At 60.4% G+C, this 12128-nt stretch overlaps 2 protein-coding genes across 2 annotated transcripts in view; one reads left to right on the top strand and one right to left on the bottom strand.

Annotated features, from left to right (window-relative positions):
• The first annotated feature begins 5065 nt into the window (after window positions 1-5065).
• Zdhhc12 (zinc finger DHHC-type palmitoyltransferase 12) lies at window positions 5066-7562 on the top strand. Its single transcript, XM_010627326.3, has 5 exons — window positions 5066-5222; window positions 6410-6546; window positions 6649-6726; window positions 6867-7033; window positions 7148-7562. The coding sequence occupies exons 1-5, from the start codon at window positions 5123-5125 to the stop codon at window positions 7470-7472; spliced, it is 807 nt and encodes a 268-aa protein (XP_010625628.1). The 5' UTR covers window positions 5066-5122; the 3' UTR covers window positions 7473-7562.
• Window positions 7563-7662: 100 nt separating this feature from the next.
• Window positions 7663-12128, bottom strand: part of Pkn3 (protein kinase N3) — a 9043-nt gene continuing 4577 nt past the window's right edge. Inside the window, exons 8-21 of the mRNA XM_033758992.1 lie at window positions 12043-12120; window positions 11615-11690; window positions 11368-11536; window positions 11130-11229; window positions 10986-11053; window positions 10804-10867; window positions 10618-10709; window positions 9736-9912; window positions 9111-9173; window positions 8928-9004; window positions 8650-8792; window positions 8469-8576; window positions 8250-8330; window positions 7663-8144 (exon numbers count right to left, since the gene is read on the bottom strand). Coding sequence (XP_033614883.1) covers window positions 7932-8144; window positions 8250-8330; window positions 8469-8576; window positions 8650-8792; window positions 8928-9004; window positions 9111-9173; window positions 9736-9912; window positions 10618-10709; window positions 10804-10867; window positions 10986-11053; window positions 11130-11229; window positions 11368-11536; window positions 11615-11690; window positions 12043-12120 — 1509 coding nt within the window. The 3' untranslated portion in view covers window positions 7663-7931. The remainder of the gene's footprint in view (window positions 8145-8249; window positions 8331-8468; window positions 8577-8649; window positions 8793-8927; window positions 9005-9110; window positions 9174-9735; window positions 9913-10617; window positions 10710-10803; window positions 10868-10985; window positions 11054-11129; window positions 11230-11367; window positions 11537-11614; window positions 11691-12042; window positions 12121-12128) is intronic.

The raw sequence follows: 12128 nt of genomic DNA, 5'->3' as shown, positions 1-12128 counted from the left end.
ATATATTATTTTTTTTGGTTAGGAAGTGTGGAGTTTTGTGTGTATGATTTCTGTACAAAGACAAAGGAAACTCCCCGAGCCCCTGCAGCTCCTTGGCCACCCTCAGCCCGGCTCCAAGCCTCACTGCTGCCCCTGCTGCCCCCGTGCCTCTGATGTGCGTGTCCGGTTTTCTCCCTGTGAACTCGGACCCGGCCTGGCTCCAGCACCCTAAACCACCTGCCTACATCTGAGGTCCCATCTGGACTCCCAGGCACGGCTGATGGGGTTTGGGGACCGAAGTAACCCCACGGGTCTCCCTGAAGCCTTGGTGCTCCTGGCTGCGGGCCATCGGGGCAGGACGTGAGCTGATCGATCCCAGGGACCCAGCACCCTGAGGAGCGGGGGCTCCGGCCGGGCCTGCCTGGGCCACGCTGCTATGGAGGCTGCCTCCAAGCCTCCCACCGGCCCCAGGCCGCTGATGGCCCCAGCCCAGGAGGCCAAGACTCTGCCAAACCCACCGGAACCTGCCTAGCTCAGAAGTCAGCACCTCCTGGCGCCTGGGGCCCGGGCCCGGGGCTCACTTGCTCCTTGTCCTCCTCTGCTCAAAAGAGCCTAGAGGGGCCAGGCACCCCACCAGCAGAACTGAGCCTGCCTCTCACTCTGCCGTCCAGACGACCCCATCCTTTCCGAGCCCTGGATGGGTGGCAGCAGAAGTCCAGCCTAGCCCAGCCCAGCCAGGCTCCTGCTGCCACCCAGGTTGTCCCTGCCCGCCCGAGAGCCAACTGTGTCCCCAGGCCCTGAGCACGTCTCCTGGAGCTCGGAGAGACCAGGGGAGCAGAGCCGACCTGGAGGTGGCCTTGGTGGCTCTGGCCTCCCTGCGCCTTGAAGGCTGCTGGATGCACTGGCCCCTGCCTCCAGGCCCCACTGGCCGGACTGGCAACCGCCCTCTCCTCCCGCAGCCTCTCCCTGGCAAGGTGGGCCCACCCTGTGCTCCCCAGAGCAGGGTACCTGCACCGCCCTCCCTCCCTGGCCCTGCTGGCCCCACCACCCAGGCAGAGCCCATGCCGCATTGCTTCACCACCTGGGGCCTGGGGACGTGCGTGTCTGTGCGTGGGGATGTCACAGAAATACATTTGTCCAAGTGCACAGGACCGGCCTCTTTTCTGTGGAGGGCTGCGGGGTCAGGAGAGGGGATTGGTGTGGGTGCCCCGGTGCAGGGCATGTTTGGCGGCTTCCTGGTCTGTTTCCTGCGCTTGCCCCTCTCGCCTCTGTGCCAGCCCGAGGTCAAGGTCGGCCGAGACTAACAGCGCCTTGGCCCTGCTGTGATGGGACGGACACGGCACAGGGGTCGTGCCCCAGGCCCCGAGCAAGGAGGAGGTGACCTGCAGGACTGAGGGAGAGCGGGCCTGGTGTCCCCGGAGCAGACTCCAGAGCCAGGCCTGGCCCAGGGCCTGAAGGACAGGGTGAAGATGGAGGGCACGGGGACCACGTGGTTCAGTGTCCAGAGCCTGGCACCCCCGGGATGGTCCCAGTTTATACCCGCAGTCCCAGCGTCACCTCTAGCAGACCTCTCCTGGACAGCTTCTGACTGGAACAAACCATGTGGTCACATTCCTCACAGGCTATGGTGACCCTATGGCTTTCTCAATTTTTTTTTTTTTTTTTTTTTTTTTTTTTTTTCCTAGTACTAGGAATTGAACTCTAGGCCTTCGCACCGAGCCATACCCCCAGCCTGGTTTTTTATTTTGTTTTTGTTTTTTTGAGACAGGGTCTCACTATGTAGTTGAGACTGACCAGCCTGTTTTTTTATCTTTTTTATTTTTTTGCAACTCTGGACCTTATGCTTTTGAGGCAGGTGGTGGAATCACTGGGCTAAATTCCCAGCCCTGTTTTTTTTAATTCTTATTTGAAGACAGAATCTTCGTAAGTCCCTGAGTTACCCAGGCTGGGCTCAAACTTGCAGTCCTCCTGCCTCAGCCTCCTACAGTGCTGGGATTCCAGAAGTGTACCACCACGCCTGGGGAAAGTTACTGGGTGCTGGGGAGGAGCTGCAGGACTGGATGTAACATTCCCGGGACCCCGCCCCCAGGCGTCTCCCCCAAAAGCCCTCTGCCACCCACTGCCCATTGCGCCTGGGCAGAAAGTGCACTCAGAACACTTTTTTTTTGGTAGACATGCTGCCAAAGTGAGCACTGGCTCCCAGAACGCTAGCTTGCCTGGGAGCCCTGGGGGACACTGCTTGTCTAGTGGGGGACTCACGAAGGGTGTCTGTGTGCTGGTGCCTGTCAGGTGCTGTGTGCACACCCTGCTTCCCCCTGGACACATCGAGGCCACTGAGAGGCCAAGAAGACAGTGACTGACTCCCTCCCTCAAGTTGCACAGGGAAGGAGGGAAACCAAGTCCTCCCGTTGCATTAGGAGCTCCCCCATCGCTGCTCAGCCCTGGTCCCTGCTGGGCCTGGAGTCCACTACTTCCTGCATACACCATGCAGCACCCGCTAACTTCCTGCTCTGAAACTACTTCCTCTGTCTCCTCCAGCTGGCTGTGAGCAACAGCAGTTTGGTACAAGGTACTGAGGCTGGCATGGCAAGGGTGCCCATTAAATACGTACTGGATTAGGGCTGGGGATTTAGCTCAGTGGTGCTGCAGCCTGCCTTGCAAGAGCAAGGTCCTGAGTTCAATCCCAGGTACCAAAAAACTAAAAATAAAACATACCAGATAAGCCACATGCAGTGGTACACTTCTATAATCCCAGCACTCTGGAAGGCTGAGGCAGGAGAATTGCAAGTTCAAGGCCAACCAGCACAATTTAGCAGACCATGTCTCAGAATGCTTAAAGGGGCAGGGATGTATCTTAGTGGCAGAGCACTTGCCTAGCATGAGTGAGGGCCTGGGTTCCATCCCCAGTATGGGCGGGGGTGGAGGAGGGAAGCAAGAGTGCTTTGGAACACTGGCTACAGCCCCGGCGCCAAACGTGACAGTCTAAAGCACAAGGCCCTTTTATTGTTTCCATAAGAAATGCGCTCTCCATTGGGAACCAGAACCCGTGAAAATCTCTGGGAACATCAGCATCAAACAAAAGGCATTTTGGGACACAATCTCTGAGCAAGAGGCTTGTGAGCAACCCAGGATGTGCTTAGCAAACTATGCCACCAGCTGCTTGAGGGCAGACGTTGGATCGGACAGGGATGAACCAACCCTACTGCCGGCCTGTCCCAGGGCTGTGACTGAGTCTCTTTCTTCATTTTATTTGGTGGTACTATGAATTGAACCCAGGGCTTCACAGAGCTACATTCCCAGGCTTTTTTAAAGTTTTTCTTTTTGAGACGGGTTCTCATTATTCAATTCAGGCTGGCCTCCAACTCATGGCAATCTTCCTGCCTCAGCCTCCCATGCTGGGATTGCAGGCGTGCGCCCCGCCCAGCCAGAGCTGCTCTCTTAACTGTGTCTGTGTGCTAAGATTCAGAGTCCTGATTCCAAGAGAGGTTGGCTGACTTGGGTGCTGTGCCCCACCTCTTCCTGGCAGGACCTCTGCAACAAACATGGGCTCCCTTGCCCTCCCCCCATTAAGAGACTGGAACACTGAGCCACCTTCTAACAGCTCAAGGTCACATCCCTCCAACACCCAACCCTAAATCCCTTACCTGTCTGCCTGAGAAATTCAAGACTTCCAAAAGCACTCACAGGTTTTACTCACTATGTAGCCAATGTAGGCAGCTGAATGCCCTTAGGACATTAACTGGGCAGGCGTCATTTTCCAGAACTAGAGAGCTGCTCCTTTGGAATGTAATCATTCATCGGATGTTCCCCGTGGTGGTGGACACCTGTCACCCCAGCTCTAAGGAAGCTGAGGCAGGAGGATCACTTCAAATTCAAGACCAGCCTTGGTTATATAGTAAGTTCAAGGCCATCTTGAACTGCCTATACCTGTTCTCAACGAACAAACAGAGGCCCTGGGAAGCTAGAATCCTGCCTCCTACCCACGAGTTAACATACACATCTGGCTATGTGGGGTTTTTTTTGTTTTTTTGACACAGGGTCTTGCCATGCAGTTCAGGCTGGCCTCAAACTCACTCACTATGGAGCCCTGGCTGGCCTGGAACTTCCAGTGATCTTCCTGCCTCTGCCTCCCATAGTGCTGGGATTACCTGTGTGTGTCACCATACCCAGCCAGTTTGTTTTTTGAGACCGCATCTCACTACATAGTTCAGGCTGGCCTCAAACTTGCAGCAATCCTCTTGTGTCAGCCTCCTAAATTCTGGGCTCATAGGTGTGCACTATCATGCCTGGCAGTTTTGTTTTTGTCTTGTTTCCAATACCGTGGACCAAGCGCAGGTGTTCCAGCATGCAGAGCCAGCATCCTACCATGGAGATACAAATTCAGTCTTTAAAAAAAACACAAAAGTTTGCCCGGGCTGGCCTTGAATTTCAGACCCTCCTGCCTCAGTCTCGCAAATATGTGCAATTATAGGCCGGTGGCCCTGCACCTGGCTGCACTTCCATGACCTAATCCTCCCAACCACCTGAGAAGGTGGGTGCCACTGTCATCTCCTTACGCGGGTAGAAACCAGCTCAGAGTTCCGTAACTCGCTCAGGGAACATTCCGTGGCCGGAGCAGATTCCAACCCTGGCCGGATATTCAGCCAGTATCTGCACCGCGACCTCCATTCATCACCATCCCTTTGCAGTATCCGGAAAAGAACAAGAGGAAGAGAAGGCGCCGTTATGGAGCAACCTACGCCTCGGGAGGGCTTTGCCATCACACTTCTGGAGCTAGCGAGAGCCGGATCTGTAGAGCACCCCGGGAGCCGCACGCATGCGCGAGCCGTGGGGGCGGAGCCCACAGGACAGCGAGGCGGGTCGCGCGCCTGCTCCCGGCTCTCGAAAATTACGGGGCGGGTGGGGGCTGGAATTGGAGGAGTTACCGGCTGCGCGCGCGCCGACCCCGCCCTCAGCCTCCTCAGGCACCTGTTGGCTTGCGGGCCCCACTGGGTCGTGGTTACCACCCAATAGAAAATCTCACTGACCTAAACCTGCCCCGCCCACCCCCCGATCCGCCAATCCCCAGGTGGCCGCGGCCCTTCTCCCTCCGAGGGCCCGCCCCTCTAGGCGCTGCTTCCGGGTGGGTCCCGGGGCCGAGGCGATGGCGCCTTGGGCGCTCCTCAGCCCTGGTGTCCTGGTGCGGACCGGGCACACCGTGCTGACCTGGGGGATCACGCTGGTGCTCTTCCTGCACGATACCGGTGAGCCCGACCCACCCGACCCCGCGTGGTTCCCCACACGTTTGGGTCTCACCAGTTTCCCTGATTAACTCCCCAGAGATACTGGAATTCACCCCGGTCTCCGCCAGCCTCGAGGCCCCTCCTCATCTTGAATTCCAGGCGCCACCTGCTGATACCCACTTGAGCCCTACTTAATCGCAGCATCTTCCTGATCGCTGCCACACGCCCTCCCCGTCTGAGATCCGTCTGGTGCCCACCAAACCCAGGACTACAGCCCCTTTTCCACTGACCCTCGACCCCAGCCCATTCTCTAGGAACTGACTTCCACCTTCCCGTCTGTAAGATTAGGAGGGATCGACTAGATTCGAGGGCTGGCCGCTGCCCACACCCGGGCCTCCAGTTGGTAGCCACTAGGTACCCGGGTCTGGGCTCCCTACTCTTCAAACAGCGCTCGCCCCTGTTCCCATGGGAGCCCCCACCCACCCACCAGGCTCCGCTCTGGGCCTTTCCTTTCAGCCTAGGACCTGCTTGGGTGTCCTCATCAGGAAAGGACCGCTCAGAAGCCACCCTTCCGGCAGCCTTCTGGTCCAAGGGCACTGGAGCTGTCCAGTGCCTCCACACCTTTCAACCCTCAGCCTCAAATCCTCAGCCCCTTCCAGGCACTCAAACCTCTTGGACGCTCCTGACGAGGGGGCTCCCCCCTGGCTCCCCGGCAGCACCTGTGCCGGCATCCCGCCCCCGGATCTGGAACTCAGGCCTTTCAGTCCCGGCTGCTCCATCCCCATTGAGAAGCCAGAGACCCAGAGCCCCTCCTCCCGCTCCCCACCCATCGCGGTGTCACCTTGACCCCCTTGTCGCGTGTCCGCTCCCTGCTGTCCCCTTTCCTGCCAGGCCTTGTTCATTCACCCTCCCTTTCCTCCCGGCTGGACCTCTGTGCCTCTCGGCTGCCCTTCTAACCCATCTCGCCGGGAGGGCTTTAGGAAACAGATGCTGCTCCCTATTGCCCTCCGGAGAATGTGCAGATAAACTGTTTGGCGGGGCCTAAACTCCTCCCTCCAGCAGCCCCCTTGGTCACCCGTGGAACCCCATCTCCAGGCCTGCTCAGCCGGGAACACACTCCCCAAGTCTAGCTGTGCCGAGCCCCGCCCCTCCCCTCCCCTCCTGCTCTGTCCAGCCCCCGCCTCACTGTCCCACTCCGGCCTCTCCAGAGCTGCGGCAGTGGGAAGAGCAGGGGGAGCTGCTGCTGCCCCTCACCTTCCTGCTCCTGGTGCTGGGCTCCCTGCTGCTCTACCTGGCTGTGTCACTCATGGACCCGGGCTATGTGAACACCCAGCCTCAGCCCCAGGTAACCAGAGGCCCTCAGGGGCCTGAACCCCTCCTCCGGCCACTGGGGCTTTCGTGGGCATCTGAGAGAATCCTGCCTTATTACTGACCCCGCATTTTTCAGGGGGAGACCAAGGAGGAGCACACAGCCATGGTGCCCCAGGCAGTTGCCCTCCGGCGCTGCAGATTCTGCCTGGTGCTGGTGGGTGAGGTGGGGACCCTGGGGGAGGGGCAGGGGCCACACTGGGACGCCCTGACTGCCTCCTGCCCGGCACCGTCCTGGTCCTTCCCTCCCTGGTAGGCCCCTGGGCACTGAGTCCCGGCTCCTCTCTGCGCCCACAGCAGCCCCTGAGGGCCCGGCACTGTCGTGACTGCCGCCGCTGTGTCCGCCGCTACGACCACCACTGCCCCTGGATGGAGAACTGTGTGGGCGAACGCAACCACCCGCTCTTTGTGGCCTACCTGGTGGTGCAGCTGGCAGTGCTGCTGTGGGGCCTGCACCTGGCATGGTAGGTGCCACCCACCTAGGGCGGCATGGGCAGCACAGGCGGTGGGCACCCCTAGGCTATGCAGAGCCAGGGCGCCCACCTTGCCCCTAGCCTGGGCCCCCTTCTCTGCTTCAGGTCCGGCCTCCACTTCTTCCAGCCCTGGGGGCTGTGGCTGCGGTCCACTGGGCTCCTGTTCACCACTTTCCTGCTGCTGTCCCTCTTTTCCCTGGTGGCCGGTCTGCTCCTGGCCTCGCATCTCTACCTGGTGGCCAGCAACACCACCACCTGGGAGTTCATCTCCTCACACCGCATCACCTACCTCCGCCAGCGCCCCAGCAACCCCTTCGACCGCGGCCTTACCCGCAACCTGGCCCACTTCTTCTGTGGGTGGCCCTCGGGCTCCTGGGATACCCTGTGGGCTGAGGATGAGGAGGAGGGGGGCAGCAGCCAGGACATTTAGCATCACCAGAGGCCGCCTGCCATCTTGGCCAGGCCTGGGAGAGCCAAGAATCCCTGCCTCCCAGGAGCAGTTCCGCCTTCTCGAGGAAGAAGGGGAGGAAGAGGGCCCAGGGAGACCCGGGCAGCTGGACACTGGGTCACCCGACCCCCAGACCCAGACAGGGCCTCCTCCTGTGCAGTTTTACACATTTAATAATCCACAAAGCCAGTCAAGTATTAAAAAGACAAACCAAGCCACTCCTCACTGCAGTGCCCTTCCTGGTCCGGCTCTTGCTGGGAGGCTGAGGAGGAGTAGAGGGCAGGAAGGGGACCCTCCGCCCAGTGACACAGCAAAGCCCACACAGCAGCCCACGGGCCACCACCTCGAGTCCCATGGGCTCCGGACACCTGAGAGTCACGCCGCTGGGCAGGGCACACACAGGCACCTGTGGGTTCTTGGGGTCCAGGCCCGGCCGTGGACTCAGGGCTGCAGGAAGCGCTCGCACACAAAGTCAAAGTCTCGGAAGGCGGCCTGCTGGCGGGCACTGAGGGGGCTTCGTAGGCTGGGCGGGGTCAGGGCCGGCAGCAGCCCTGTGAACTCGCCCTCGAAGTAGCGCAGGTCTGCGGGGCCGCAGAGGACGGGCACGAAGGGGGGCTGCACGGCGCGGGCCAGGAGGGCCTGCCAGTCGGTGACCTGAGAGCCAGGGTAGAGGCGGCTGGGGGGTGGGAAGAGCACCCCTGGGGTCGCTCCAGGCCCCCACCCTGCCAGGCAGGGCACCCTCTGCAGCTGGCCACTCACCCTGAAGAACGGCTGGACCTTGATCTCCTCCGCATCCTGCTCACCAGCACCCAGGCGCTGCTCCGGGATCTTCTGGAGGAGCTGGGCAGAGAGCAGGGTGCACTCAGGGTGTCCCACAGGAACCCCATAGGGCTGTGTTGGGAGACCCCAAGGGCAGGGGCAGAGCCCATGAGCTACTTACAGTCATGGGGCCCAGGCCTGGACCCTCACGGTGCCTACCTTCTGAATGAGCTCAAGGGCTTGCACCGAGAGAAAGTGGGGGTACGGGGCATCTGTGTTGACAATGCAGTCGAACACCTCCTCTTCTGTGTCCCCTGGGAACGGGCACTGCGGGGGGGGGCTCAGAAGAGTGTACAGGGCACCCCGCCTCTACCATGCCCCAGAGGAGCCCTGCACTCACCTCACCCACCAGCATCTCGTACAGCAGCACGCCCAGACCCCACCAGTCCACAGCCCGCGTGTACGTCTCCTGCGTTAGCACCTCGGGGGCCAGGAACTCCGGGGTGCCACAGAAGGTGCTCGTCCGGTCCCCAAAGCCAATCCCTGCAAACCAACATCCATACCAGTGCCTGCTCCATGAGATGACCCATTCACAGGAAGCCCACCCTCGGGAGGCTGAGGCAAGAGGATCGCCACAGCTGCGGGACCAGGAGGAAGATCTGGGACAGCCAGTCCCACCTTCTTTGCACAGCCCAAAGTCCGCAATCTTCAGAAAACCCTGGGCGTCAAGCAGGAGATTATCCAATTTCAGATCCCTGAGGGCAAAGGGGCAGAGCAAAGGGCTTGGGAGGCAGAGCCAGGTGGGGGCAGCAGAGCCGGCCCCGGCCCACTGCCCTGCCCCAGCGCCTCTGGTGAGTTTACCTGTAAATGATCTTCTTCTCATGTAGGAACTGCAGCCCCAGGACCACACAGGCCAGGTAGAAGCTGGGTGGTGGGGGTGGAGAGCTCAGGCCCAGGCCCAGTCACACAGGGTAAGAGGTGGGGTCAGGAAGGAAGATCCCAGCAAGGTCGTCTGAGGCAGTTGTGCATCAGCCCACCCTTCCTGGGCTCTCCCATGTCCTCCAGCGGCGCCACCCAGTGACTCTCACGTGGCTGGTACCCAAATGAGGACCTGAGACTCCAGGGAAGGGCCAGGCCCGGGTCACACAGCTAGGGCTAGGGCTGAGTGAGGATCGGGTCCTTTAACTCCAAGAGTCTTGCTCTGGGGGTGCAGGAAATAACCAGCTGCCAGTTCCCATGCCAGGCAATTTTGATCTTGTTTTTGGCGACAGGGTCTCACTATGTAGCCCAGGCTGGCCTCGAACTCATGGGGATCTTTATGCCTCAGCTTCCCTGGTGCTAGGATGATAGGCGTCCACCACCATACCCAGCAGCTGTGTGCTGGGAGAATGGAGCCGAGGCCTCTCTAAGTCCTCGAACTTCTTGCTGATGGGGTCCCAGAGGGCATAGGAGGGAGGAACAGGGCAGAGGAGACAGAGGAACCCACCGGGCCTGGGACTCAGGGAAGACGTCCTCGTGGATCTGCATCATGAGGTCCCCACCTTGCACAAACTCGGTCACGAAGCAGGCGTGGCTGGTGGTCTGGAAGCAGGCAAGGAGGGAGAGCAGGAAGGGGTGCCCTGTGTGGCCCACTGCCTCCAGGATCCGCTTCTCACAGTACAGGCTGTGGGGAGGGAGGAACTGGGTCTCAGACAAAAACCTCCGTGGGAGCTGGGCGTGGTGGTACGAGCCTGCAAATGCCAGGCTGGGGAAGCTGAGGCAGGAGGATAGGAGTTCAAAGCCAGCCGGGGCTACAGAGTGAGTGCAAGGCCAGACTGAACTACACTGTGAGACCCTGTCTAAAAAAAAACCCACTCCCACCCCAAGGGCTGGGGATTTGGCTCAGTGGTTTCACTGCCTCCCTCGCATGCTCAGAAGCCCAAATTCGATCCCCGGTACCAAAAAAAAAAAAAAAAAATTTAAAGAATAAAGGGTTGGAGATGCAGCCAAGTAAGAAGACCTTGGGTTCAATCTTCAATACCACAAAAAACCAACCCCCCAAAAAACCCTTTCGTGGGCAGTACCCTGCCACCCACACAGCACCTCAGTTCACTTGATCCTCAAAATTCTAGGCCGGCAAGGTGCTGGCTTCCATAAAGCAAAGGCTCATGGGCCACTGATTCTTCATGAGCACCATGGCCCCAGTTACATGGAAGAGCAAACCGAGGCACTGGGCGGAGTGAAGAGAGGCCCTGCCCCGCGGCCCACAGCTCCCAACTACAGATGCCAATGAGAACATAGGCCTGCCAGGGCTCCCCAGCCTCTGGCTGCCCCCCAGTGGCCACAGCCCAGGCCGGCCCCCTGAGACCCCTCCAGGGACCCCACATACCTCTCGACCTCATCCCGGCTCAGCACCTCCTGCTTCTTCAGCGCCTTGATGGCAAAGTATTTACCTGTCTCCTTGAACTGGACAAGGAGGACCTGAGGACCAGAGAGAGGTTGGCTCCAGGTGGGGAGAACAGGGGCACCTCCACTTCCCTGCCCATGGCCCCACTGCACCCTCCCAGGCCCCTACCTTCCCGAAGTGTCCCCGGCCCAGCACGGCCAGGCAGTGGAAGTCCTGCAGCCGGGGTGGTTTCCTGCAAGACAGAAAAGGCACAAGAAGACCCGGAGGACCAGGGACAGCCACAGGCACAAAGGAAACTGGTGGCAGAGTGAGTGCAAGCGTCCTGAAGCAAGCGCGACAGGACAGCGTACCTGGGGGCGGAGGCTGGAGGGGCAGGCACGAGTCTGGTCCTCGGCTCCATGTGAGGGCGTTTGGTGCACTGTGGGGACACAGAGGTTCAGGGCAGGGCCGGCTGCCACCTCACACCCTCCTGCCCTGCCTGCCTTGGTCCTCACCGGCGTCTCCTCCGGGGTGGGGTCCTGGGCCAGGAAGAGGCGTGGGGGCTTGGGCGGGGGCTGGATTTCTTCTCCCAAGGGGGTCTTCTTGGGCAGATTACTGCAGGGCAGAAGTGAACACACGGCCGAGCTCAGGACAGAACAGTCGTGGGACGGACACACAGCCACGCAGAGGGACGGAGGGGCGGAGAAACAGGCAGGGTGGAGAAGCCGGGGTCTGGGGCCAGGTACCACTCACCTGGGGGATGCAGGCTCAGAGGCCCCACGGGGTGTAGTCGGGGTCCGAGAGCAACCTTTGGGGGGGCTGATGGTGCTGGGTGAGCTGCAGGGGGGCAGCAGGCTCATGACCAGGCGCCCCCAGGCTGCCATGCTGAGGTTCATCTGTGAAGCCCTCAGGAAGTCCTGGCCTGGGGCAGAAGGGATTCAGTCCCAGGAGCCCCATGGCCCCAGCCCTGTCCCCCACATGCAGCCCCTCCCCTCCACACCTCGGCGTTTAGAGAAAACGCGTTTTTGCCTCCGCAGCCGGGGCCGCCTCTCAAGGACAGGGTCACAGAAGGTCACCTGCAGGGGCCAGGCCAAAGCTGACAACCAGTCCCTTCCCATCCCCTCTGCCACGGCGCCCGCTCCATACCAGGTGTGGGCCCAGGCCCCAGTATATCGACCCACAGATGCCAGAGCCAGAAGGACCCAGAGAAGTGGATTCCACATCCTCAGTGGGACCAGTGGAGAAACTGAGGCTCGAGGAAGAGAGGCATTGGTCCCAAGTCACACATGAGGCAGGACAGTCAGGACAGGGACGCCGCCTCCGGTGCCCTAGAGAGACTTGCTCGCTCTGGTCAGTCTCAAAGGGACTTCAAGCCCCACAGCCACAGGGCATCGGGTCAGAGGGCAGAGAGCAGGGGGCAGGCAGCACCTGGGCAAAGAGTCGGCCCTGTGGCACCAGGCTGAGGGACAGCTGGTGGCAAGCATTGTCCAGGAAGTCCTCGAGCCTCAAGAAGG

Source organism: Fukomys damarensis, unplaced genomic scaffold (genome assembly GCF_012274545.1).
Source record: "Fukomys damarensis isolate Sample0158 unplaced genomic scaffold, DMR_v1.0_HiC HiC_scaffold_36, whole genome shotgun sequence".
In the NCBI taxonomy this organism is placed as follows: Eukaryota; Metazoa; Chordata; class Mammalia; order Rodentia; family Bathyergidae; genus Fukomys; species Fukomys damarensis.
The sequence above is the reverse complement of the archived record's forward strand: the minus strand, read 5'-3'. Positions and strand labels throughout refer to the sequence as shown.